This window comes from Cygnus olor, chromosome 4, assembly GCF_009769625.2.
Source record: "Cygnus olor isolate bCygOlo1 chromosome 4, bCygOlo1.pri.v2, whole genome shotgun sequence".
NCBI lineage: Eukaryota > Metazoa > Chordata > Aves > Anseriformes > Anatidae > Cygnus > Cygnus olor.
The window spans coordinates 45185032-45211949 of record NC_049172.1 but is presented as its reverse complement, the minus strand read 5'-3'; the positions used below and the strand labels follow the sequence as shown (position 1 = coordinate 45211949).

At 44.2% G+C, this 26918-nt stretch overlaps 2 protein-coding genes across 7 annotated transcripts; both read right to left on the bottom strand.

Moving 5' to 3' along the window:
* Positions 1 to 726: 726 nt before the first annotated feature.
* HPSE (heparanase) lies at positions 727 to 7669 on the bottom strand. Of its 2 annotated transcripts, none has more exons than XM_040556515.1 (12): positions 7234 to 7669; positions 6151 to 6296; positions 5390 to 5515; positions 5113 to 5286; positions 4861 to 5032; positions 4587 to 4634; positions 3968 to 4061; positions 3600 to 3706; positions 3406 to 3520; positions 2530 to 2648; positions 2252 to 2398; positions 727 to 1647 (listed from the first exon to the last, which is right to left on the bottom strand). In XM_040556515.1, the coding sequence occupies exons 1-12, from the start codon at positions 7398 to 7400 to the stop codon at positions 1251 to 1253; spliced, it is 1812 nt and encodes a 603-aa protein (XP_040412449.1). In that variant the 5' UTR covers positions 7401 to 7669; the 3' UTR covers positions 727 to 1250. The 2 variants fall into 2 exon arrangements, with proteins under 2 accessions (XP_040412449.1, XP_040412450.1); XM_040556516.1 differs by having other exon boundaries at positions 727 to 1592.
* Positions 7670 to 11697: 4028 nt separating this feature from the next.
* On the bottom strand, positions 11698 to 26865 carry HELQ (helicase, POLQ like). Of its 5 annotated transcripts, none has more exons than XR_005819781.1 (18): positions 26620 to 26865; positions 25584 to 26322; positions 24911 to 25089; positions 24131 to 24331; positions 23614 to 23686; positions 23054 to 23151; positions 22382 to 22480; positions 21535 to 21680; positions 20412 to 20651; positions 19452 to 19593; positions 19037 to 19141; positions 18301 to 18520; positions 17366 to 17523; positions 15742 to 15840; positions 15337 to 15446; positions 14558 to 14671; positions 12340 to 12474; positions 11698 to 11797 (listed from the first exon to the last, which is right to left on the bottom strand). XR_005819781.1 is itself a non-coding variant. In XM_040556503.1 (18 exons), the coding sequence occupies exons 1-18, from the start codon at positions 26770 to 26772 to the stop codon at positions 11711 to 11713; spliced, it is 3165 nt and encodes a 1054-aa protein (XP_040412437.1). In that variant the 5' UTR covers positions 26773 to 26865; the 3' UTR covers positions 11698 to 11710. The 5 variants fall into 5 exon arrangements, 4 of the variants coding, with proteins under 4 accessions (XP_040412437.1, XP_040412438.1, XP_040412439.1 ...); XM_040556503.1 differs by having other exon boundaries at positions 14558 to 14674; positions 15273 to 15446; XM_040556504.1 differs by having other exon boundaries at positions 15273 to 15446.
* Positions 26866 to 26918: the final 53 nt, after the last annotated feature.

Here is a 26918-nt window from a genome sequence, read left to right as displayed (position 1 = left end):
ACTGGGACGGGAGCTTTGGACGGAGCCATAAAAGTTGGTGCTGCGTGGGAGAGTATCTGCAGTAAAAGCTTTCCAGAATTACTCAGTTTCCTTGTTTTCACGTGACTCGAGTGACTCCACCTTCCCGGAACTGATTTACAGTAAAGTCACCATGAGTAACCCTACCTTCCATATCAGAAATGAAAAAGAACGTAGGAGTGCGTGCGAGTGATACTCATGGGTCAGGGCCTGGCAGAGGTTTGCAGATACGCTGTCAAGGTCAAGGCTGCCAAGGTCTACGCAATTTAGAGGTAAGGAGTGCAGGGATGCCAGTGCCTTAAGCAAAGAGAATTCTCCACCGTCTTCGCAGCACCTAACGTGTAACTCTGTCTGCTGTAGCACCTGCTGCGAAACCTGCTGCAGAACTGCGCCTGTACGCTCAGAGGAGGAACCATCGCAGCAGGGCAAAGCTTGGGAAGCTGTCAGCTCCACGCTGGTACCTCCCTTTGCCCCTCCTTGTGATTGCTGCATGTCGCCAGCACGCATGTTACACCTGAGGCAGGCTGCAGAGCCGGCAGATATTAAACAACCCCAGCTGAGCAGGATCTCTGACATTTTTATTTACCTGGGTATGCACGGTGAAAGTCACCTATACGGCAGCTGATTTGCAACCAAAAGAAATGCGGGGAGTTTCGTGATATCAGTAATCTTAAACAAAACAAAACAGAAAATTGCAAAAAGCTAATATAAATTGAGTTTATTCTAAATCTTCAGATATAAAAGTAAGAAGCATTGAAACAAACCCGTTAGAAAGTTTTAGAAAGAAGCTACCAGGCAACCATCAACTTTTGTTTCTAAATTGTAGCTTATGCAGCAATAACAACCATACATTAACAACTTGATATTGACAGTGTGAGACTTTCCCCCTCATTTTGTGCTCCGTGCACTCATTTTGAATGTGGACAGTGTACACAAACGTAGCCTTTCCCATTCGCATTTTTGCTGTGTATCACTTCCTGGTGGCTAGGCCTTCACACAACACACACACGCTGTATAGGCAAACACTCCTTTCACAAACTGTGGTTAAATATAACCTTTTTATGGTGCACTTTTAATCACGCCTTCCAAAGTACATCCGTCTGCTGGGAGGTGCACAGCTTTCTCAGGAAACACAAGCCAGCCCCTTGCCCTTAAACCCCGTGGAGCTGGTAGCGTCCTTTTCGAGCTTAAGAAGGGAAATACAGTGTGTGTGTTTTCAGCCTGCTGAGCTCTCAGGTTCGCAGGGTGCTGACGATGTTGAGCAAAACCTCGCTGTGTGCGAGCAAACAAAGCAAAGCAAAGGCTCTGGAGAACGTGGGGCCACAGCTCCATCTTGTGACGGCGGCCTCCCAGCCGAGGAAAAACGTGTGGCACCGCACTGAGCGTCCCGACAGGTCCTGTGCCCCCTGCGCACTTAGATGCACGCGATTGCCTTGGCGTTTCTGATCACGTAGAAGCCGTAGGAGAAGGCGGGCAGGCCAAGCGCGCTGCCGGGGGCCAGGGCGGCCTCGTGGAGCGTGGGCAGCGTCTCCTTGTCCACCATCTGCAGCAGGCGGCCGTTCAGCTGCACCCTCCTGCCGAGGCACCCGTGCAACGTTGCAGCCAGGCTCGCCAGTGGCATCCCTGGCTCTGGATGCAAGCCAAGGTGCCCGGAGCCACACGACAAATAGCCCAAGAACAAACACTGCTTCCCACACAGCGCCTGCCGTGCTCCCTCTGTGAGGGGTTGCTCGCAGCCCCCGCACAAGCAAGGGAATTAAATGTTCCCTGTTCCTGTAGCGAGGCTGACAGCAGAGCAGGCTTTGAAAAGAGCCCATCCAAGCTGCTTTTCCTTGCCGGCAACTGCTGAGCTATCTTCTGTGCCCACAGAGCAGGTCCTGTGCTGAAGCCTCAGTGCCAGCACCACAAGAAGCCACCAAGACCCCCGCCACCAACCCGTTGTCCTGCCAGGCACCAGCAGCAGGCGTGTGGGAAAGCAGAGCACCTGCTGGTGTGCAAAGGGCACGGGATGTGGGCAGCAGGGGACTGACACCAGGGGACTGCCAGCTCGTCCTAGCGAGCCTGATTTTAGGAGACCCGATGTAATGCAAGTCACAGCTTGGGGGAGAATAGTTAACATCGCTTTTTGTGTCGTTGTTTTGATATGTTTTCACTTGCCCGCCAAACAAGGTGAGGTGTCAGAGTCCACCTGCACTCTACTCGGCCCGTGCCGCGAGGGAGGATGCCCGCTCACCTGGACAGGATGCTCTCCTTGCCGTGGGGCAGCAGGAGGTACTGGTCCACCCGCTTGCTCCACAACTGCTTGGGTAGCTGCAAGTTCTGGCTCACGTTGTAGAGGTTCAAGGCAAACAGCGTCACGTCCCCCTCCCGGTACTTGGGGCTGTAGGATGAGAGGCAAGCACAGCGGCCGTCAGGAGATGAAGAGCTTTTGGAGAAATCACACGCACCTGCACGTTTTCCCTTTGCCGCTGGCCTGGGATGCTGTTTTGGGGCAATTTCACCCATCCTTACTGCTGGGGGTTGGTGCAGTGCAGGTAGACCCGCAGGCGCCGTGCGTCTGCTCCTGTCACGCTGGCCTCCAGCACTCTGGTGCCCACCAGCCTCTTGTACAGCAGCGACAGCCAATAGTCCTGCGGGAACAGGAGAGAAATCAGCACCCGCTGGCCTGCACCACACACACACACCTCTCCGTCCAGCATTCCTTTTTCCGGCAGTGTTTTCCCCTCATAGTTTTTTTTCTTCACCAAGTTTTTCCACCGTATACATTCACAACTGCACAAACAGCACAGGTGAAAACAAAACCCTGTCTCCACGTCTCATGCTATGTTTGCAGTCATTTTCCTTATCGTGTCACCTCTGGGAGCTCCTTCTGCCCAGGGTGCAGCCTGGGTTTTTGGCACCTGGAAGGAAAGCTGCCGAGCTTCTCTCCCTGGGAAAAGCCACTTCACCAGCCTGGGGAAGCGACTTTTCCCATCGTTCCGGCTAACCACCCCAACTTCACATTGTTTTGGCTGTCACTCCTGGTATAATTTATCATAACACCTCCTATCACTTTCGGCTACAAGCTGCTTGTTTCTCCCCTGAGCGGTGCTCGAACCAAAGCACCGCATCGAAACGCCCCGCCAGCTGCAGCGGCATTGGGATACACGTCAGGGCATTGCGTCCCGAAAAGTGGTCCCTGCTGTGCTAAAACCTCATCGCAGTACAATTTGCACATGTATTTAGCACAGTGCTTCACACTCAAGTGCGAGCTCACTGTAGGCACCAGCACAGATATTTGTGAATAGCCCCCAAGATCCGCTGCTGCCTTGTTGCAAAACCGTCTGGCTTCTGTCCCCACACGCCTGCACACTCACACTCCCAGTGCACGCCTCACCGTGTACGCACTGGCAAGGGCTCAAAGCTGGCGTCCACCAGGTGATAGCTGCCGGCCCCGAAGAAAACCTGCCTCATCACCACGTCGATCCCCTGCCTGGCCGCGAGCCCCAGTTTGTCCAGCCACCTGCCAGAAACCAGGCACAGGTGGCACCGGAGGCTGGTGCAGCAGCAGCAGCTCTCGCGGGTGCCCCGCCACGACTCACATGAAGCCGGCCAGGTAGGTGTTGGAGAGCTGGGGGGCTCCCCCGCCATACGCCGAGCTGGTCTCACCCAGCCAAACCTTCTTGCCGGGCACTGTCGCAGCCACGATCTGCGCGGTGTTGTGGGGAAGGAGGAGAAAAAGGCGACAGGTCAGGTTTGGGCTGCTGAGGTGGTCAGCGCTGCACTTTGGCCAAACACCTGCTTGTGCTCTTTGCAGCTGTTGTTACTCTCACTAGAAGCAGTGTTTCTGCTCTGCGCTGTCAGCAGCAGCAGAGCTCTGAGGATCCCTGTTAATCTTTGCACGTTAGTGCAGTTTCTGTGCAAAGACCCTGGCAGCCAAACATGGGAAGGATTTAAGAGGAGTGGGCACCTCCAGGACATCGCGCACAGCTGTGGCAAAGGTGTCCAGCACTGTGGGGCTCAAGAAATCCTCCCTCGTGGCGCTTCGTCCATCCACGTAGTAACTGGAAGTGGGAAAAAGACAGCTGAAATGAAGGGGAAATACAAACACCGGTACCTGCTCTCAGTGCAAGCCCCAGCCACACGCGACGCTGTCCTGTGGCGTGCCCAGCAGACTGGGGACGCACTTTGAACCCGCTGACACGCGACGTACGCCAGCAGGCTGCAGAACTTTCTGTGCAATGGGGAGAGCTGTGACCCAGCTCTGCCTGCCGAATGACGAAGCGAAGCTGCCCTGCTGTCACTTTTCCCCATCCCACTTCTCTTTTTATCAGTAAAACATGGTTAGCAAGCAAAATGACCTTGCACGCATTGCATTCCCCTCTACTACGCCCACGCTGCAAACCCTGGCATGGCTTTGGGGTCTGCGCACCAAAATGCACTCCCTCAAACACTGCAAAGCAGTTTGCAGAGACAACCAGGACCTGCCGACTCGTCCCATTAATACCTGCAGATTGCTGCTTTATTAAAAAAAAATAAAAAATAAAAAGGCAACAAGCAGAGTGTCAGCGGCAGCTGAGGGTACTTACTGGTGCCAGGTGACGGAGTCGATCACCTTCCCTCCGGATTTCAGGAAGCTGCAGCCCAGGCGGGTTTGGGGCAGAAAAGAGAGTTATAGCTGGTACTGGTGATTGGCCATAACCACCTGCCAGCCCTCCCAGCCCCAGTGGCTGCGGTGTCCCTGGAGGACATCAGTGCTGCCCTCACAGTGACTTCTGCGTGGGCTCTTACTCTTTCTGCAGCCTTACTACGGGATGTGAGCGGGCAGCGTGTGCCCCCGCGAGGGGCCGAGGTGCCCCCTACCTCCTGAGTAGGCGCTGGGTGTGCTTGCGGGGCTGCCCCACGTCAGGGCCGTACAGCTTGGCGTGCCGGTACAGGGGATGCTGGCTCAGGAGCCGGCGCAGGTGGATGAAATCCCGCCCTAGCTGGGAGCCGTCAATGTAGATGCCCGACTTCTTCTTGAAGCTGTTGGGCTCTGGTGAGGATGCGCCCATCAGCACCCGTGCTGGCTTCAGGGCCCGTCCATGCCTAAGGAGCGCTTGTGGCGGCACTCACCATTGCCCAGCTCCCAGGAGAGGTTGTAGCTGCGCCGGGCGCAGTAGCCCAGCAGCTGCCCGGCGTTGGAGCTGTCCCACTCCCGGCCATGCCGCCGCAGCAGGGCATTGAGCCCAAACACCAGGTGGAAGCCTGAGCAGTTGGCGAAGCCATGGAGGATGTCCAGCGTGTGCCCTGTGGGGAGGAGGCACAGGCAGCCACGACCCTTTCACCACGGGACGGAGACCTGCACCCCCCCGGTTACAAGCCCCACTGCGTAAATCCATCAAAACCTTACCTGTAATGGTGGTGTTTTTGTGCTTCTTCCGGGAATGCTCTGTGAGGAGCAACTTCTCCTGGCCTGGCCACTGGGCGAGCAGCAGCTCCTGCACCGCAGCGAAGCCAGGCTGTGCTCCACAGGCACCTGCAGGGCAGGAGGAGGGTGGGAGCAACAAAGCCATCATCTGCACGGCAAGGGCAAAAGGTGCAAAGAGCCTTGCCCATCACACAGAAACAGCAGTGGTTTGTACGGGGTTGAACAGCGGGCATCCATGTCTGCACAACGCACCTCTGCTTCCACCATTGGTACATTAACAGTATAGAAAAAGGCGGCTGGCTTGCTGTCTATACATAGTTCATATATGTATGTACCGTACCTATACAAAATATATATATTATGCATATGTATGTATATTGCCCAATCTAAGGAGCTGGACAGGAATAAAGACCCCGCCGTGCTTCGTGGTGGCTGCACCCTGGCAAACTATTTCTGCCAGGGCGCCGTGCGGAAACCCCAGCGGCAGCAGGGCTGGCAGCTGTCCTGTGCTCGGGCGATACGGAGCTGCTTCCTCTGCTGACCGCTTCGCCTGGCTCCGGGGTGACGCCAGCACGAGTCAGCAGAGGCATTTTGTGTCCTCCGAGCTCACGTTGTACCCTGGCAGGCGAAGGAGGGATGAGGTGCAGCGCAAGAGGAAGACAGGAACCCAAGGCGCAGCGGTGCTGAGAGGTGGAGCCCACGCAGCCTGCAGAAATCAGCCTCGCATCCCGTCTAGCCCTTACCTTCCTCAGCCTGGAGTTCTGAGAGGATTTTCTCCTCCAAAGTCGAATCCTTGTGGGGATCGAAGATGAGGAAATCCGTGCTGGTGCCACCGAACCTCAGGAATCCGGGGGAGAGCCCTCTGGCCAGGGTGTGCAGCTTGGGGTTGCTACGGACAGGGCAGCGAGAAGCCAACTGAACGTCATGGGTGGCCCCCACATTGAGGCGAAGCATCGCCAGCACTCGGAGGGACGCCTGGCCCATCAGAAAGCGGACCTCAGGCTGGCTGTGCACCATCACTCCCTGTTCCCTTGAGCAACCACCAAATGGATGGGTTTTGCACCAAAACCAGCGTTCAAGTGAAACAAAAGCTGCATGGGACATGCGGCTCCAGCACCCGCCCGTGCCAGAGGAACCACGCGCGGCAGCGCTGCCTGGGCTGGCAGCAGCCCTATCTCGCCCTGCGGGGACACCCAGCAGATACGGGGCCACCAAGTACTTCCTGCTCCCCGGGTGGCACCGCCACGGCCAAGACAGCATCCAGAGCTGTGTTCAGATAAAGCTGGGGGTGCCTTCCGGCTCTGGAGGAATAAGGCAGAGCTGAAAAATGGGACCCGGGGAGGACGAGAAGGAAAGAAACGAAATAGCTTCCGAAAAGAAAACAAGAAGTTGAATCAAAAGGAAGAGAGTGTGAAATAGCAGGGTGAGAGGAGGGAAGAAAAGGCAGAGTTGGAGCTGAAGGAGCAGGCATCACTTGGTAGTCCTGAACTGCTCCAGGAGTTACTAATGGGAAAAAATAAAGGCGGGGGGGTGGGCTTTGGTTTTTGGATCTCTGCATCTAACCTCATTGCTGACAAAGCCTCCTCGGCATGTGTTGCAGTGATGCTCTGCCGGATGTTTGTGAAGCTGCTGGAAGGCTCAGATCGCTTCTATCCCGCGGAGCTGTCTGCACGCAGCAGCCACTGCCTTGCTCCTCCTCACCCCCACCCCCCATCGCCCCCTGCCACCATCACCCCTGCCACCATTGCTCCTGCCACCATCGCCCCCAGCTACCAGCTGGTGCCCAGCCCCACAGGGTGGCCGGAGGGGGGGCTGCCTGGGCTCACCTGAGCAAGGTGATGAAGCGCGGCTCGCGGGCCAGGCTGGCGTCCAGGGTGAGGGAGAGGAAGGCTGGGCTCACCGTCCCACGGGGGCTGCCCCGCAGCCCCAGCCGCAGCTCTGCCGCCTGCCACAGTGGCACAGCCAGCAGCAGCAGCAGCAGCGGCGCCAGCATCCTCCTCGCCCTCCTCTTCCTCCTGCGCTACCCCGTGCGCGCAGCCCACACGCCTGCTTTTGGGTTTCCACGATGTGAAGTGAACTGCCAGCAGAACAAGAGCGACCAGACCACAGCAGCGCTTTCATAAACACGCCCACGGCTTGGCCAGAGCGGAAACACCCGCGACACTCCTCTCCCGGTATCACAGCCACAGTAACGCTGCCAATTTCGGGGTATGCCGCCCCGGGACGTGCCTTGGCCGCTGGGTCGAGTCACAGTGCCAGTGCCTGCTGGAGGATCAGTCCCTGCACCTTGGGGTGTTGCAGCAGCTGCCTGGCCCCGCATGGCTTCAGGAACGTGGCCGAGCACGATGAGCTGTGGCAGCAAGGCACATCGCGGTGACCGCTGCAGAGGTGTTAATGGTGCGCAGCTGGGGCGCAGCCTGTGCACCGCTCCTTCTGCTGCAATCCACTGCTCGCCCCGCAGTCCCCAAAAACACGTTGGAAAGAGGCACTTCCAGCCTCCTGCCACCGCTCCATGTTTCTCACAACGCAGGGATAGGACTGGTGTTTCAGGCGGTTTGGGTGCAATCCACAGAGAGCATACAGTGGGTACGACAGGTCTAGTGTGTGCTGTCCTTTTGCTGGCCCACAAAAGCCTACAGCTGCGAAGTACAGCTGTACAAGGATTCAACAGCAAGCTCTATCACTGATTTGGACATTTTTCACATCACATTTGCGTTATGCGCATTATTAAATCTTGGAAATTAAGGGAGATGGGTACAGAGGCATTTGCCACGCGTGGAAGTTTAGGCAGAGCACTTCACTGTGAACTAGAGCCAGGACGTGCCCTAAGCCCTTCCTTGCTGCTCACAGCAGCTCCATGCCAGGCCTGCTGTGGGGCCGGTGTGGCTCTCACCTCCACTTATGTATATGTACGCACAAGGGGAATTCAGAAGGGAAGAATACCCTGTACAGAAGGCAAACAGCTTGGGGGCATTGCAGCATTTATGCAGGTGAGCAGAGCTGGTGGCATCAGGTTAGCGTTTAATCTCTTTTTCTTCCTGAGAAGCCTCAGTGAGACAAAACAAAGTTGCAAGAGCAGACTACACGCTTGAAAACTCTCTTTCTTAAATGATTGAGAAAACAGGTTACCTATCTCAAAGACCTCCCATGTTATTTTCATGTCACTCCTTGCTGTCCCCATTTTGTGCCACAAATCCTTGAATTAAGTAGCTGGAGAATTTCTCTATGTGAGCAAAGACCAAGCTCATGCACACAAAGCCTGGACTCAAGAGCAGGGACAGACCTATCGAGGTGCTTATGCAAGCTGCTGCCACCCCCGGGCTGACACCTTAACAGTAGGGTAGGTGGATGTCAAGTTTAAGAAATACTCGCTGAGGTTTTCAGGCTGAACACATTCCACCCCAGCTGCAACCTGAAGGTTGGTTTGTTCACCCCACGGGGGGGTATGATGAAATTGTCAGGGACATCCAGCTGAGTACATGCTTCTGACCTACCTCAGCTTTGAAGCATCGAGCATGATTTCACATAGACGAGGTCATCATCCTTGCTCCTTCCTCTTTTTACAGAAGCCTTAGGACGGAACCATCTCTTTGAACCAAGGGAAAACCCCTGCCTTCCAAAATGTCCTGACCCCATCCTGGCACAGGCCTTCCCACAGCACAGCCGCTGATGATGTGCCTTCATCCACCCCATGCGGACCTCTCCTTACACCTGCACATCGTCCTCCATTTCAGGCACCAATGCACTGCTTGGCCCAGAAAAATCATTTGGCAGCAGCCAGCAGCGCACAAACACCATGACCAGCATCTGTATGTTTGTTCCTCACCTGTCTCCACCCAGGTAAGAAAGCTGTTCTGGAAGAGCATTTAATTCCCACTCTGTAAGTACTGAAGAAAGGGAATGCAGTCTGAAACGTGTACTGCTTTGATTAATGGCATGATTTCAGGAAAATAAGTTACGTGTTGCACAAGTGTTAGTGCAAAGCACCTCAGTTCCATTCACTTAAACAACTAGTCACGGAAATCCTGTGGGAGTCGTGATGATACAGCCCAGCCTGCAGAAGCTGAGCAGCAGAGGTGACCAACGCCTGCCTTTTTTCTTCCCCAACTAGCATTAACCGAGGCCTGAAGGCGCCTGCTTGCTCCGACCACAAACTCCTGCCACCATTCTCCAAGGGGCACGTGTAGGTGTGAAGTCCTCGACCCCATTCCCAGGCACACATCTCAACAGCTGAGCTTGGCCCAGTGCTGGTTGTCACTGCCAGGTGCAAGTGAGGACAGCGAGTTAGTGACCCAGCTGCAGCTAGCCACCCAACATCTACCCCTTGCTGATCCCCTTCACCATAAAAATTGAAAAGGCATGCTCATTTTGTATATGTTTGTGCTTTCATGGTATATAACGATTATTGTGGCAGAGGTTCCTTTCCCATTAAGTGTTTGGGTAAGGATTTACCAGATTATTTCCACATCTGTTATTGCGTTGACTCAGAGAAACACGTAACAGTCCTTAATTTTTTAATTCCTTCATTACAAAGTTGCATGCAAGACTGTTTCAGGTTTCAGAATCAGTGAAGTAAACCAATAAGCCTTTAGAGCAGCTGGCCAGGTCTTAAAAGCATAACTAAAATTTCCCCATATGCCTGTGAAGTAGAACACACAACTCAGAACAAACAGAATTCTGCTTGAATGAGCATATCCTCTTTTAAAGTTATTTCACATAAACTGATAGAAAAATGTTGATAACAATTTAATCAAACATTTCACCTAATGAGAAGGGCAAGGCAGGCAGAGACATGCTTAGATAATCTCAGGCCATGGCAAAAATTACTGCTGCACCTCGGGGACAGTTCCATCTTATTGTAAGAACCAACTTAACGTGTTCTGGTGTTCCCAAAACCATGTGTCATGGAGCCTCAAGCATCAGCAGTGGTATTCCCCCCAGGCACCGCCCATCTAGCTGTGGAAATAACCCATGTTCCCCTAAAGAGGGCAGCTGAAGTTCTCAGCCTGTTTTAATACTCAAAGCATACACTTTTGTTTATTAAAACTCCTAAGCGATTACAAGCTATCAGAATTCTGGTGTTAGAGACATGTTTCTGTCAGAAGAAAGGCTAACACAAAGTATTTACTCAATTGCTAACAAACCATTGTTTCTCTAATCCAGCAACCAAATCAGCAATGAAACACATATCATTTGTTCACAACTTTTTTTCAGCAGAGTTCCACCTTATCCAGTCCTTCACTGCAAACCCCACTGGGATTTAAAATAATTCCCATTTATCTCTGGAATCCCAACACAATTGCACACTAGGGAAGAGCTGACTACAAGACCAAGTTATTTAATGTTTTTTGTTTAAGGTTTACCTCAGGTTTCCGTTAGCCGGAAGGGCTGGCTGATTTCACAAAGGAACTCTATAGGTTAAGTTTAAGCTTATATTGACAAAAGCTACCATGACTCAACCCATCCGTCCATCATAGCTTTCAAGTCACTCTTCATGTGAAGCACTTAAACATTGTCATGCACTACACACCAGGTTTGAAAAGGAGTTTACTGTATCACAACTGAATGTTTCAGGCATTTTTTCAAGCTACTTCTGTTTATATGGCTTCTGCTATTGACTTAGAAAGTCAGCCTTCATATGCAACAATGAAATTTAAAAACCTTTAAAGCAAATTTAAACTATTTAGAAGGCTTCTGCAGAAACATCCTTAATAAATTACCTCTTCAGGCATTTACAGAGACTGAGTAGTAATTTGGTGTTCCAATCTGTTAAAAAATGCTTAGACTAGATAGTAGCTACAATTCCCTGAGCAACTCTGGCACTCCTGCATTAAAACTACAGCTCTACTTCTCTCTCCATTAGCTAGTCCTGGAACACAAGGAATCCTAACTGAAGGAATTTTGAAGTAGTTCACTCATACATGGGTGTTCAAATCTTTTGCCAAGCTTAGGCATTTTCTACTCTGCTTTTTAAGCCATCTATGAACCCAAGCTCTAGGACCAAGTACACACCACTACTTAGTGCAGTCCCCCAGATGTTCCTGCAACCATGTATTAAGAATGATTTTAATAGCACATTTTTTTTATTCTGGTCTAATGCTGAAGAGGTGGTTAATAAAAACCTTCAAATGAATGCAACTTCGCAAAAAAATATTTTTAATTCAAAATGCACACAAATATGACGTATACGAAAGACATTAAATATTTATTATATTTACAGTACATTTACACAGGACAAAGCTAAAAGCTAAAACGTTCAAATATTTGAATTCATGATTTTTTTTTTTTTAATGACTGAACTGGTCAGGAAGTCCCTGGGATATCTGTAGGCACCTTTAAGAGGAGTTCTACTTCTTCTTGTAAAGCCTCAGCTTTCTCAGTCAGCAGCATCTGAAATAACAATCAAATCATTAGGAAATGAATACAATTATTTGCTATAATTTTAGGATAGAACACCAACACTGCTTTCCAGGCTTGTATCTGGTCTTGAAAAATGAATCAAAAAATGCTGCTGCTAACAGGACTGCAGAACCTTTGCCTCCAGGAACGTGTTTTCTCATGTACTAATACCAAGATGTTGCACTATTTAGTGTTTCAGACCACCTATCAAAACATTTCTGGTTTTTGCTTGCCTGCTGAAGACAACCCTCCACTATCCTGTATAAAAGTGAACTGGTTTAAGGAAATTTCTATTTGCCTGTCCTTCATGTGCTTGAGGGCCAGCGATTGCTGAATTAACTCCTCTCTTGTAACTATCTTAGACAAATGATACAGTCAATAAAATACTTCACTATACTAATACTGATCAATGTTGGCATCGCAAATGTCCACAAGTGCTAAGCCAAATCCTACACTTTCTTCTCATGTCATTCAAACATCCACTTCTGAAATGTGGAATTCCTGAAGCAGTTTCTTTGAACATTCTTGCTTACCTTTGCAGACGAAACAATTTGCTTGGCTTGACGTCGTGACAAATGCTCAATCATCTTCACCAGAGTTTCTGGATTTGCATTTGCTAAGTGTGCTAAGGTTTTGTACCCTGCATTATAAAGCTGATTAGCTCGTGCCTGCAAGCGAATAATAGTGTTAAGTTATTAGAACAGGCAATAAGAACCCTCAGAGTCCCAATCTCTGCATCCACCTCAAACATTTCATCTTTTACATAAATCCAGTTCCCTTTGATTGATCTTGCCATGAACACCAAAAATCACTAAAACTGGCACTAAGGATCCTTAATCCACCCCCCCCCCCCCAAAGTACCTACTTGCACATAGGATTTACTCCCTGCTAACCTTACCCAGTTCTGAGTAAACCCAAGCATCATTTCCTCTGCACCTGGACAATATTGTTTCTGCCAGCCTCTATTTTGGTCATGTTTTCTGAATTTCCTTTCAGTGACATGAATGACTGACTTGCACTCTGGAGATCAAAATCAAAGAAAAGCTGATTTTGTCTGAGACATCTTGCCCCTATTTTTCTGCAACTTGCAATACAGTCTTCTGAGCTTCCACAGAAGTCCTGAAAAGACTATACTTTCCTGTTCAAGGTGTTTTCCTTCAGTCAACAAATTTTTTTAATAGTTTTGTGCCAAGTCATGGCTGTGAGTTCACAAGAACAGGAGAGATTCTCTTGAATTTGATGACTATGATCAGCATGGTAGTGTCTGTAATCTGCTTCTCTTTACTTGGCTTGGTCCCATTGTGGTATCAGGATGCAATGCAGCTACGAACAGTACTGACCAAACAGAGGGTCTCTGGGGAAAATTGTTTGTGCAAAACATACAGTGCTAGAACTTGAAGTAAAAATGCATTTCTAGGCTACTTATAAGACTGTTTGGAAATCTCATGGCTCTACAGGAATGAGTGATAAATTAATTCTCATTTGATGAACAAGTGGAACACTGCCTTCACATATTTCATCAATTACCTTTTGCCTCTTATTTGCAAGACATCAAGTAATAGAAAGAAATGTAACTGATGGCATATGTTTTTTTTTTAAAAGCATCCAACAGAAAGGCTTACAGACAGTACAGTATCTTCCTCCATGGTGACTAAGGACTATGAGCATTCAGTGATGTGAAGTGTCATTAATTTCACAGAAAATACCCACTGATTGCCAGAAAATATTTTTTGTACTATTTTGCAGTTGTATGCACAGCATGACTGATGGCCTAGAACCACTCCCTGTGAGTGAGTGATCTCATGGAAAGATTACAGACTGTTCTTTGGAAACTGTCTAAGAAAATCATCGTTAATTTCTCATTCACTATGGTAAGAAAACCATTGATTTTATCAGTTCCCTCTACAGAAACCTATGCAAATCATGCCTGCTCAAGGTTACAGACTGTCTGCTACAAACATCATTTGTCAGTACAGTTTAAATTCCAGTACAGAAGTAACTTGATGAGAACAATAAACATCCAGAGCAACCTATACAATACAACTTCAGCAGAAACACGCTGTCCAAGCCCTTACAGACTTTAAGCGATGGAATAAGCCTTTCTTTCCCTTTTGCATCAAATTCAGTCAATTTCATATATGAAGCATCAAGCTTGAGGTCTTCGTTGTTTAACTTTTCAGCATAAGAATTCACAGCCTCCAAATTCAGTGGTTTGCTGACTAACTAATTTCTAGAGTATGCTGGATAGAAAAGACAAAGCCTTTTGAAAAGATATCCAGTAATGACTCACAGCCTCGCACTGAGGCCCCAGTATATTTTTCTACTTGAATGGGAGTCCTCAGGTCAGACTGGTTATGTTTCTTATCTAAAATACATGTAGCAGCTTTAGTGAACATAAAAGCTTAAGTTTCCAATAGAACTTGATGTATTTCTGTGATCATCTTCCTACTCTATCACAAAAGAATCATGACCTGGGCTCTGCTTTCCAATTGAGCAGACATTTCAAAACTATTAAGCAAATACAGTTTTCACACTTGCTGCAGTAGCAGCCAGAAGAAAAACGTGACTGGCTCCCGCTCACATTTCCCAAACAGTCAGACCTTTTCCCCCTGACCTCCAGGACTATTGTGGGATACCTGCATGATGCCAATTCTGAATAAAATACTAGCTGGTCCTCCAGAGACACCTCAATGAGGGTAACACTTAGCATCAAAGTTAACATTTAAGATGTACAAGATGGGGTTTCCTTACCTCTAGAACCCCTGCTACCTCCATCAGCGGAATGAGTTCTGTCTTAACGCAGTACGTCAAGTGCTTGGTAAGTTCTGTCAGCAGGGCTTTGTAAACCCAAAATTCCTCCAGTTCCTGCTGAGACGAGAACAGTTAAAAATAAAAATTAACTTAAACACAGAAAAAAGTACTTACATGCAGAAATTGATCCCAAGTTCTATACTTGCAGGTACAACTGTTAGAGCTCTGCTAGAGCATGCACCTGGCCTTTTTAGACAGCAGGAAAGCTCTAGTTTGTTATCCTTCCAGCTAGTTGCAAAGTTTTATTTAGCACTCCTCAGCTAAAGCTGGGAGAGTTCTGAAGGACAATAAATGCATTATTTCAAACGAGAAAGAAAACAAGAACCAGCCAAGGCAACTCTTCTCCTGCAATGACATTCTACAACCAAATGGCCTTATCTCTCAGAGGCACGCTTATCAGCTCTTCAATCAACAGCACTTTATGACACCGATGAATGACCTGTACAGTAGTTATATTTTCCTTTTCAGTCCATAAAACCTACTGTTAATACCAGAAACGTGTCATTGCACTAGCACGCTTTTCTTGACAGGAAATGTATAGTTTTGCACGAGAGGTGAAATACAATGCCTACATTACATTCTAACGTAACAGAAAGAAACTACACATTTTGCAAAACGAATACCAAAGAAGATATTGGGATATATAACACATTACCTCACAGAAATGTAGAACACAAGAAGCAAACGAGGCAGCAGAGGTAAGGAGATTCTGAACATACCCTCGGGACAGATTAAATTTTTCTGAAACGCTCCATATGTTGGTCTCTTTCAGTAGGGTATATAGGATAAATGTCAGGTAGAGCCTGTTTACAGAAGCACTGTCCACATTCTAGGAATAAAACAAGTTAGATCTCAGTACCCATATCAAGTTCAAGACTTGCTGCTAATTCTTTAAGGATCAAGTTTTTTCATCTCTGTTCCTTCACATCTCTAAAATAGGGGTATTTATGCTAAACCCTAGTACATTAAAGAAGAAGAAAAAAAATGATGAGGTTAAAAGGACGTTAATGTGTAAAAGAACACTAGTAATTAACAAATACTTTCAGAAAAGTAATCTAACGTTTCTAAACAGTCAAATTAAAAGACTACACTATTGTCTTAGGTGTAAGAAACATCCAGCCTACCTTTCTGATGGCTTGACCAGAAGCCTTTTTTGCGATAAAGCTTTCAGGTACTCCCACCATATCTGCTACTGTTTGCTCTGCTGCACTTAGCTGATTGAACTAAAGAAAGGTTGACTACAGTCAAAATCATTTCTTCGTAATAACTCATTAGAAGTTAAATGTTACAAATCAGAACAGCTTCAGACAAGGTGCAAGTGCTATAATTAGCTTTAAAAAGTATTCTGCATCCAATTTGTCTATAATTTATACCACCTACAGGCAGATATGTAAATTCGCTTTCCTTTTTCCTTCATGAATTACGAACATTAATGCTTTTTCCACCTTTAACTACACTGGTTTAAAGCTACATATACAGATGTGTTCAGATGATAAACTGCTGGTGGATATGCATAAAAAGATTCTGTATGTTTAAATACATACATTACTTCATTATAAGCTGCAGACAGCATCACGTTCCTCTCCTCCTTTTGTACAGATATTTACTTCTGTATTTATATAAAAATCAAGAAAAACAAATTACAGGCCCTGAAGAACTAACAGTCACTCTTTTATTTACAGTAGCAATTTTTCAAGTTATGTCATCTACATCAATATCACCTGAATTTCGTGTCTGCCCCCAAATTTTTATAAATGCTAATAGCAGCTTATGAAACAAAAGATCAGTTTCAGCCTCACCAAATATTTCAGAAACAACTATGTCCATAACAAAAAAAAGCATATTTTTTTCCTGTTCTCCAGGTTTAACAGCTGCTCTGCAGACTCCAGGATAATTTCATTTAAAATTCACAGATATTTAGTTCCCTTATGCAGCATGTTACGGAAATCAGATGTCTATTACTTCAAGTAAAACAATGCTTTTCAGCATACATATAATCGAACACTAGGTAGACTTGTCTGCAGTCAAAACAGCAAATTTTTTGCCTTTAACTATCAAACTCTTGAGTACCACATCTTAAGAAACTTAGTTACGCAGATTTTAATGATACCCCCAGCACAGTACACTTCAAGGAACTGGGTACTTGGATTATGGGTGGATCTTGCAAAGCACACAGGACTACAGTAAGATCTGTATTTTTACAGTGCGTGTAAGCACAGTAGTTTGTAGGTAGATACTGCCCATGGAGATAATCATTGCAGTTATGATTGGAGTTGAGCAGTAGACTCAGATGTAGAAACCATAAGGATTAAGGCTTCACATTCACTAGCAGATTTTGCTTCCAAAACTAAAGATGCAATGGTAGAGCATCAGAAGGTAAAAGTGGCTCATTTAACTACGCTTTCCTTGCAGGACGAGGATAACTAGTTTATAGGAAATTCCTGTTCAAGATTAATCCTTCTGGTTATGGTAAGGCTAGCATTGAAGTTAGAGTCAAGATTTGAGATGTCAGAAAAAGATGTTTCATGATACTGTTTCTCACAAAAAGGACAAAACGGTGATTTACAAAGTAAATTACATTTCTGAGAAAAAGGAAAGCAGTTCTGTACTGTGACTGAAAACACAGTAATGTTTTTACCTTTTGAAAGCATTACCCTACTAATTACATTCTATATGTGTAGACACTTTCAAAATTCACTATGCTGCATTAATACATGCCCTGATCCACGTTTGAAAGTTAATTCTCACCTGTCTCAAGTATATCATCCAATTTGGGCTACAGTTAGAAACCATATCATATGGAGTTGCCAGATAGAGAAGATGAAGACTGCTCTCAAGAACCAGCCCTTCCAAACCTTTCTTCAATTCTTTGTACAGAAGATTGCAGTACGACAAGTCTATAGACCCTAGAATAAGCACACAGTGTATGGCAATTGTAGGCAGGCATACATTAGCACAATAGGTTTTCACTCAGAGTCACTTCTTTGTTTTCCAAAAAAAAAAACTTGCTTTACACCATCTAAATTAAAAAAAAAAAGTAGACTAAATATTTGTTGTCATTTATCATTATTCATGAAAGGGAACTGAGGAAAGCAAGTCACTGATTTCCACATACAAGCCCATTTTGTATGTTTTTGGAACATTTGAATTCTCTTGGCTTTAACTAACTCCCTAAAGTCTCACAGATTCAAGAAATATGAGTTTTGTCCTATTACAATCGCTTTCCTTGCCCTACATCTTTGCACTATGAGATGGAGAACCATACTTCCTGGTATAATTTTTGTATTACATTCGGACTAGAAGCCATATAATTCCTTTGCCTCTTATTCCGTTCTAGGCTAAAAAAAATTAACATACCTCACAACATCTACTTGTAAGAATTAATTATAAAATGAGAAAGGCAATCATTTTTATTCCAAACACTAAATAAAATTAAACCATTAATTTTGATACAGTTCTGGTTTGATTCTCCTTGTGAAGGATGTTGTTAGAATTCAATCCTGTAAAATTCAGTCACATAACACTTGCTAACACCCATTTTCAGTCTACTACATTATGTAGTAACTGAACTAGCATGGTAAGAGCATTTTTTTCATTGCCTTTTCAAAGAGAAGACAGGATGCTATGTTAAATGCAGCTAAGTCTGAGATTACAAGTTTGACGAAAGATAAAAAAGGTCTTACCTTTATATGCAGCTTTACCCAACCGTGTGATTGCTAATGTAATTTTGGAATTTTGGTCCTTCTCCATTATTTTTACTGTTAGGAGTCCTTTTTCTATTAGACCTTCTAGCCCATCTTTAACCAGCTCTGAGAGGCTCTTCTCCTTAGACAGCAGCTGCTGCTGAACACCCAGCAATGTATGGCACAAAAAATTGTACACTTCCTCTTGGGTAACTGCAATCTGTATAAATTTTGCAAGCTATTAGCATGTGTAAACGTGTCATTACGTGTAACAAAACATAAGCTATTCAAAACAATTTACTCACTAAGGGACATCTAGCTATCATATTAATAAAATGTTTGTATGGAACTATATGACAAATAAAAGAGACAGTCTATCACTGATCTGACAGCACCTTATATTCAGCTGTTTATTATTCTACGTACCCCATTATATTCATTTGTTTTCACTGTTGCCAATTTCTATTTTTAGAATCTAGTACCGGAAATGAAGTATTAAAAAAACCTGTAATTTTGGCCTTGTCCACATCGGGCAAATGTCACTTTGCATCATGATTTTTTTTTAACTTAGGCTAAAAAATACTAATCCCAGCTTTGTGCCTGTCATCTGAAGAGAAGCTGTGCTGAAATTCTGTTAAGTTTAACTGTTGAAAATATCTGTTTTTCCTGTATAATCAGATATTGTGTTTATCACATTCCCCAAGAATTTAAACTGCTCAGAAGAGTTTACTGATACCCTCAATCCAACCAAAGATAACAACAGGTTCTGCATTCCCTTGGTGAACTCCGGTAGAAGATTGCTGTAACAGTTCTCCAAAGGACTGGTAACTAAATCTTGAACCTAAAAAAGTCCAGAGATATATATTAGTAGAGAAGAAATATTCATGCAATAGTTGTAAACCATCCTTTTCAAGCACTGATACTCATGATTCTGCTAATAAAGAAAGCAACTGTAGACATCTAACATTTCAGCTAATGCCTGAAAACAAACCATGTATGAACCAAGGCAATTAAAAGTTATCATTACATAAGTCAAACACTTAGAACACTTAGTAAGTCCACAGAAATTAGGCTAAAGAGTGCAGCTCCACCTGTTTATCCCACCAGCTTAATCCAAGGACTTAAATCACCACCAGTTTTGTTAAAGTTACCAAATGCTTGTCTTTTTCCTGCACTATGAGAATACTTTCACCAGCGTTGTCAATACCAGCTCGACCAGCCCTGCCAATCATTTGTTTGTATTGGTTCTTCTTCAGGAAATCATTAGCAACATAAGGGGCTCTCAAAATAACCCTGTATTAAAACAAAAACCACCTTGATAAGTCATGCTTCGTATTTAAATTATTAAAGCTGAAATCAGTATCTTACAAATACATTCTCTGGATATGTTTCATGCTTAGCAGCTAAGTTAAGCAAAATTAAGTGTGATTGTTTCAGTGCATGTGCAAATGAACAATGTTTAACAACTTGAAGTTGGAATCATAATCCATTTCAGTTACTTGCTGCAGAGCCTTTGTATCTACTGCAAGGTTTGAGCGGAAGACTGAAAACCACTGAGATAGAAAGTAACCCCTATGAAAACATGTGCAACACCCTAGAGTCAGCAATGCTGAAAACAAACCACAGTTCTCTGTATGAAAATTAGGTTCTCCCCCCTCAGATGTGTTATTCAAATATACATGCACACAAATGGTAAAACATTTAAAAGTTATCCCCTTAGGAAAGACTTACTTTAGGATTTAAATGTTGTTCTTAGGAAAGCATTTAAGAAGCACTACGACTTGGTTATTCTTCTGGGTAAAATTACTGGTTACTGAAGAAATTTCTCAATACTTCATCTGTTTAGGAAAGTGTTCCTCAAGTATGCATTCTAAGGGACTTGCTATCGATTCACATCTCCTAATTAGAAATGCAAATTTTTCACTTATGTCTCGAGCTGAACGTATGGAATTAGTTCCTCCTGAAGTTTCCTAATAATACCTGGAACATACTTCACGCAGCAGTGATATTTCAAACTATATATATATATATATATATATATATATATATGCAGGTATATATTTTTTTAAACAAGAATTAATGAAAACATGTAATGTTTTGGGGTGACTAACCTTCTAGCTGGCAAGTTGACTCCAGCAGCTAATGTAGCTGTGCAAGCAAGAAGACACAGGACACCTCTAGAATATGCTTCCTCTATACTCTTTCTTTCATCATTTGTAAGTCCACTATGGTGATAGGCAACACCAAAAGGTATTGTTTGCTTCAAAACAGGACAGATACTTCCATTCCCAATGTTCTTTAGGTCCTTAATGAGGTCTTGTTTCTCCTTCTCCCTGTGAGATCTAAATTCTCTTTGAGAATGAAAAGCATTATTTATATATATTTTTCAGACTTTGATCAATCAATAACCACTTAAGTTATTAATGCAGGCAGGTTTACTGTAATTCTGTTCCTTATGTATTCCTGGAACTAGACATCTGAGGTTGGAGATTCTTCTGATAACCCTAAATTAGTAAGATGCAAGTAGAAACTTAAGTTACCCACAACAGAAATCTTGTATTGTTTGGAAGCATTGGTACAGAAGGCATTAAATAATGACCAGGTGGTGTATAAGGTGCATTGAAAAACAGAGAGGGCCAATATCAGCTGATAGGGAAAATTACAGACGTAACAATGGCTCCAAGTTTGGTGATGAAGGAATTTGAGTAATGAATATAATTTCTTCCTACACACAATCTAAACTTTTATGGACTATTATATCAAATCAGGCTTGTATGAAACCAAACACATATCTCAATTTCTTTTGTTAATGAAGCCTAGCTTAGAGTTTTCATCCTGTACATATGTATGGAACTCAGTAATTACATGTTCAATTGGTGACATACATGTCCAAACACAGGGCTATAAAGAAAATGTGTTTGCTAAGCAGCTTGCAGAGAAGACCAGTGCCAATAGGACACAAGGTTAGATGGTTTCAGCATGCTTTTCTTTTTAATTATTTGTGCTCTATTTATTCCTTGATCAAATAATTTGTTGAAAAATTGTTTCTTTACAACATTAGTTCACTAATGATTAGTTCCCTATCATTTACCCAGTTACTAACTTAACATGATTCTATATTCACCTAAGTATTTACTTGTCATCACCAGGGAAAGACACTTTCATACTAGTGAAGATAAATCCCAAGTTCTGGTGAATTATTCCACATATAATAAAAAACCATGAGAAACGTACTTGTTCAGGTACTTGCACACCATTGAAGCCACATTTTCACAGTTCTTTTTAGTCGGACAAAAGATTAGGCAGGAATATTTTGGAATAACTTCAGTGACCAGTGCAATGATGTGGTCAGGATCTGCTTTCTTCAGATTACTAGAATACTATCATAAACAGATTGACATATGTTTATTTTTTAAACTTAGAATTCAAGTCCTAAATTCAGCAACTACTCAGTATCTCCTTGCCTTCACTAGGATATTTCCATTTGCTTTAAGGTGAGTTAAATGCAAGATTCTGTAGGATTAAGTTCTCCCAATTTGTTAATTTACAGTGTATCAAAAGATCCAGCTTTAACTGGGGGGATACAGCAATGCAAGAATCAAATGCTCATCATTTTTCTCCTTAGTACCACAACTTTTATTGACATTAACCACGTTGCTTCCGCTAGTGGCAGTTTACCCTCACCCACCACTCTTAAGGTTAGAGTAAATCCCTGTAAGGCAGTAATAAGCTTATACATATCTTTTACTGTTATTTAAAAGTGATACGCTGCTGAGAAAATCTACAGCGTTTACTGATCTGGAATTCTCAAGTCCATTGCTCCTCACATGTGAAAATACTGAAGAAACCCCTACCATCTACCTTAAGAGCAGTAAAAAAAAAAAAAAAAAAAAAAAAAAAAAAGACAGCTAAAATAGGGTTAAGTATTTTAAAGGACTTCTTCCTCCCACAAGCCTACCATTTTCTTTGTAACAGGCATTGCTCTGATGTGATAGTTCATTTGTAGTTTCTTTTATGAAAGCACCGTAAACAAATCAATTATGTTTTTTCTAACCATAGTTCTAAGGAACTTAGATTTTACCTTGAAATTCAGGAGACGTGAAAAAGTAAAGCCATTTTCTGCTTTGCTGTCTACTTCATAAATTGTGTCTCTGATCTTTATGTATTCCTTTAATTCTACCTAGGTAGATTTAAGCCAGAAACAGAAACATTGAATTACCAAACCAACTCTAAAGATTAAGCTATTGCTGATGTGCAGCTGATGTTTTTTTTTTTTGTAAGCATCACAATTCATACACCAAATACTTGCACACATACAAGTGTGCACTCCACCCCACAAAGATTTTTTTTTGAAATAAATAGATTTAATTACCTGCCCTGACAAAGTAAGTGTCTAATTATAGCTACGAATATGACATGTATCACATGTAGTATTCATAAACAGTTCTCAGCATCAGCACTCACACACACCGGTAGTCCAGACTGTATGCATATCAAGGGAACTGCAATGATTTAACCCACTATTTTAGAAGTTGGCTTACAATGAGAAATTGTTTGTCACAACTTTATAAAGGTACTTACATTTGTACATATACAATATACTAAGCACATTGCAAAACATAAACAGAAACAGGTTTTCTGTTAGGACAACTACAAGCATTAGCAGGTGTATTACTTGATTTTTGAAAACACAGAACTGCTACAATTTTAAAGCTAAAAACATATACTACTTCACAGTATCTCGTGTACTGACCGGTCTAAAATTTTTAGTGTAGTACTCCGCTTGCAGGAACTTTTGGAGGTCTCCAACATTATTTAAAGTCGCACTCATTCCAACAATGTGTGTGCTTTCTGTAAAACAGAAGTTGAGATGAGTTTATTACTGTGCTCACAATTTTAAACACTTCTACTCAATATTTAACTCACAAGCCTGCTTATTTATTGTTAGTATTTATTTTTAAATGCCAAAGTGGCAGGTTTCATGGGGATATAGCTAAGAAATATTACCTGAGACGTAAACATAAAAAAGGAATCCATTTAATTGCAATGGCTAAAGGGCTCCTACGAAGAAATGGAGACATTTGACAATACTCAGGATTTCTCAGAGAAGTATCAAAAAAGTTTCAAGAACACTCAGCCTGTCATTACAGGGTAAAACATCTCTAGCGGTCAAAACAGTCAACGCTGTTAAAGCATGGACACGCCACATTTTTTAAAAGCAGCCAAGACCAACTAGAAAACAAAGCCAAGACTTGACTCTAGAGATGACTGCACTACAATATTTTAGTGACGCTGACTGCAGACATGACTTACTACTTGTGTAGAGTATTTTTGCAAGAGTCATTTCCAGAGTTGCTCCACGACTTCCCTCACCAAGCATATGCAACTGCAGACAGAAAGGAAAGCAAAAAAGGATGAGTATTAGTGTGTTGCAAAATTTTCTACAAAGAACACAGAAATGGGTAAAACGTATAGCAAACAACTCAAAATGGCTTTTTTTCCCCTCTCTGTTCTGTTATTGCATAGAACCAAACTGAGAAAAAGTTAATTTCACGGTCAACCACTAACACACGAACATAGGGTCTATTGCTCTGATGTAGCAACAAACGCTTCTGTTAATGAAAAATAACATTCAGCACACAGGCATTGGTTACAGTTCAACTTTCCAGATTTTAAGTACCCATGCAGTAACAAAGTTACGCAACTTATGACACAATAGGCACTTAAAACTAAACCAATCAATTCAAACAGCGCTCCTTGCTAATTAAGCCAAATCTTGTAACCTACCTCATCCACCACATTGTAACCTCACCACCTCATTGTAACCTACCTCATCCACCACAACAAGACCAAGGTCACCAATTCGATCTGTTTCAATCAAGGAATTCACTAGCATATGCCCTTTTTCTATTGTAGCAATATAGAGGGACTTTTTACATCTTCTCTTGATGGGTGGAAATCGTCCTTTACTTCCTGCGTATTCTTCAACCAGGAAACCTAATTCTATCCCGAAGTTTGATAAGCCCCAAACCTATTAAAAAACAAAACAAAACAAAAACAACAATGTCAGTTACAGAACAAACTCACACTCAGTTTGAACTTTAGGCCTGTTTCAAGAATTCAGTGTGCATTTAACCTACCCACATCCAAATGAACTGTTTAAGGAAATGAAAATATTAGCTATAAGAACTTTCCCTTGAAAGCTGAAAAGTTAACTCTCCGCAAATTTGATCAAGCTTGAGTTAAAACCGTTCTCTAACTTGTTTTCTTTAGATCTGTTTTTATTACAAAGTGATTTCTCCGGCAGGGTAGATAGCAGAAAACACTGATAAAAGACCAGAAAATCAGGTGACACGGCAGCACACTGTTACTTAAAGAATCAGCACATTTCTTATCATATCACTCAGCATCTGGAAGTGATAACCACAATCTGCTTTATCAGAAAATAACTGTCTCAGAGCGGCACTTAAAAGAGAAGCCAGTCACTTCTGTAGAGGTGTTCATGCACAACACATTTTCCAACCATTATTATTAAATTATTACTAAAGTCAGCCACATTAACGAGGCACATTGCACAAGACAAACAATACCAAGAACACTGTTTCCAGACCTTTTCTTGGACAATGGCAACATATGGCAGGATCATCAGAACATCCTTCTGCATGCAGAGTAATTCTTGGAGAATTAAAATTTCAGCAACAAGTGTTTTTCCACCACTGGTTGGCAACGAGTATATCAAATTCTTCCTCTGCTGTAGACATTCTAATGTTAAGCAATCATGCTGCCATTCTGCAAAATTAAAAAAGAATCATTGCCAACAGTTAAGGGGATATTGATCCCCTACAGCTCTTTGCCTACACTCTATGAAAAACACTAGTTTTGTGCTTGAGAACTTCACCGAGATGCGGTGAGATGCGGTCAGAGATCCACCCTTCAAATCCCTCATCTTCTCAAATCTCTCACAAAAAGTATTTCCATAAGCCACATCAACCTCCTCTTACCTAATGAAAAAGAACCTCCTTCTGAAATGGTCTAGCTACTGCCTTAACTTTCTTATCTTTACACCTCTGGAGAGATAACATCACTTAGGCTTTTCCCATGCAACGGGTGGTATTAAACCATCTTACTGGTATACCTGAAAATATTTTAACTTAAATATTTGTGCCAGGAACAGACAGAAAGAAAGGCCTAAAGAAATAAATGTACACCATAGGGAATGAAATCGGGAAACACTTCACTCACAGTACAAATGTTCGTTTTGCAGAAACCATTTGTTCTATTACCATAAAGTGTTTCAATCCCCCGAAGCTGCCAGAAGAGATCTTTAACTTTACTGGGTAATCCATAAAAAGGGCCTATATCGACAGAAGATGATCCAATAGCTTTCCTAGCTACGCAAATCTCTTCAGATAAAATAGCTTCTTTAAGCTGCTTGGTTTTTGAGACCTTCAGAGTCTGCGCTTTAGCATTTTCAGTCAAAGCATTTTTTAGATGATCCTTAAGGCTCGTATTTTTACATGAATCGGACTTCAAATCACGAGAAAACTCTGTACTTCTGTTCTTGTGTTCAGAATCAGGACAAGGAGATGATGCCCTCCAGATTTTATCTAAGGAGGAACACTTGCTCACGTCCATCTTTTTTGTGCCTGCAGATCTCTCAGAACCAGTAGAAGGCTGACGCATTTCTGCAAAATACAAAAGTTGCGATGAAGGCAATTCATCTAAAAGAGAATCACCCAGGTCCTCTTTGTTATCCAATGGGTCACTTTCAGGCGTTTGGAAGCCATGCTCTGTATCCCCTCCACATATGACACCTATTTCTGAAGCGGAAGAATTATCTTGCTTTCTTTGGTCAATTCCTAACGGAAGACCCTCAGGTACGAACTCTCCAGCTGCTTTCACGTCTGTCTCTGCATCCTGTGGACGTGTGTGCTCCGTGTCAAGAACTTGAGCCAGCAGAGAATCATCTTCACAAAAGCTGTTGTAGTCTCCAAACATATCCTCTTCACTATCATTGCAATACTAGGGAAATAGAACAGCAAGCATTAGCACCGTGAGGCAACAAAGCGGCACAACTTCGCGGATGAAGCATCAGGCGCACACCACAGAACCATGATGCAATTTCTCATGCAGTTAAGCACTATCCTTAATTTTTGCAAGAAATAGTTAAGCTTTAAGGAAGGGGTGCCTGTAAGGGGATGGAACCTAATACAGGTAAGCGATGACAATGAGGTTTTTCTGGAGCCACCCTAAGCCCCAGCAGACCCCTTCCTGCACGCCGCCGCCGTCCTCCTTTCTCTTTCCCGTTCCCCCCCGTACCGGCCTCTGTGCTGGGGCCCCCTCACCCCCGGTGTTCGCTCTCTTGAGATCCAGCGGCGAGCAGGTGGCGCTGGGCCCCGCCGGGGGCCGGCTCCGTTTGGGAGCGGAGCCGAGGCGGCTCCTCCTCCGCACGGCGAGCGGGGGCTCGGCCATCAGCGGGGCCCGTCCGGCGGCTCCATGAGGAGCGCAGCGCCCACCACGCCCATCTGCCACCACTTCCGGGGGCGCGGGGAGAGAAATGTGACCACGTGACGAGACAGCGACCAATCGCCGCCCTCAGACAGGGCAGGCCACGTTTC

Bases quoted from the DNA above. Each gene is read 5' to 3' on its own strand.
- HELQ (XM_040556503.1), bottom strand. From the start codon at position 26,772: ATGGCCGAGCCCCCGCTCGCCGTGCGGAGGAGGAGCCGCCTCGGCTCC. The intron at 22,481-23,053 runs GTCAGTACACGA...AAATCTACCTAG, and splicing joins ACACTAAAAATTTTAGACCG to GTAGAATTAAAGGAATACAT. The intron at 15,447-15,741 runs GTAGGCTGGATG...TTTTATTCCTAG, and splicing joins CTGGTCAAGCCATCAGAAAG to AATGTGGACAGTGCTTCTGT.
- HPSE (XM_040556515.1), bottom strand. From the start codon at position 7,400: ATGCTGGCGCCGCTGCTGCTGCTGCTGCTGGCTGTGCCACTGTGGCAG. The intron at 5,033-5,112 runs GTGAGTGCCGCC...CATCCTCACCAG, and splicing joins CTCCTGGGAGCTGGGCAATG to AGCCCAACAGCTTCAAGAAG. The intron at 3,521-3,599 runs GTGAGTCGTGGC...GGTTTCTGGCAG, and splicing joins ACCTACCTGGCCGGCTTCAT to GTGGCTGGACAAACTGGGGC.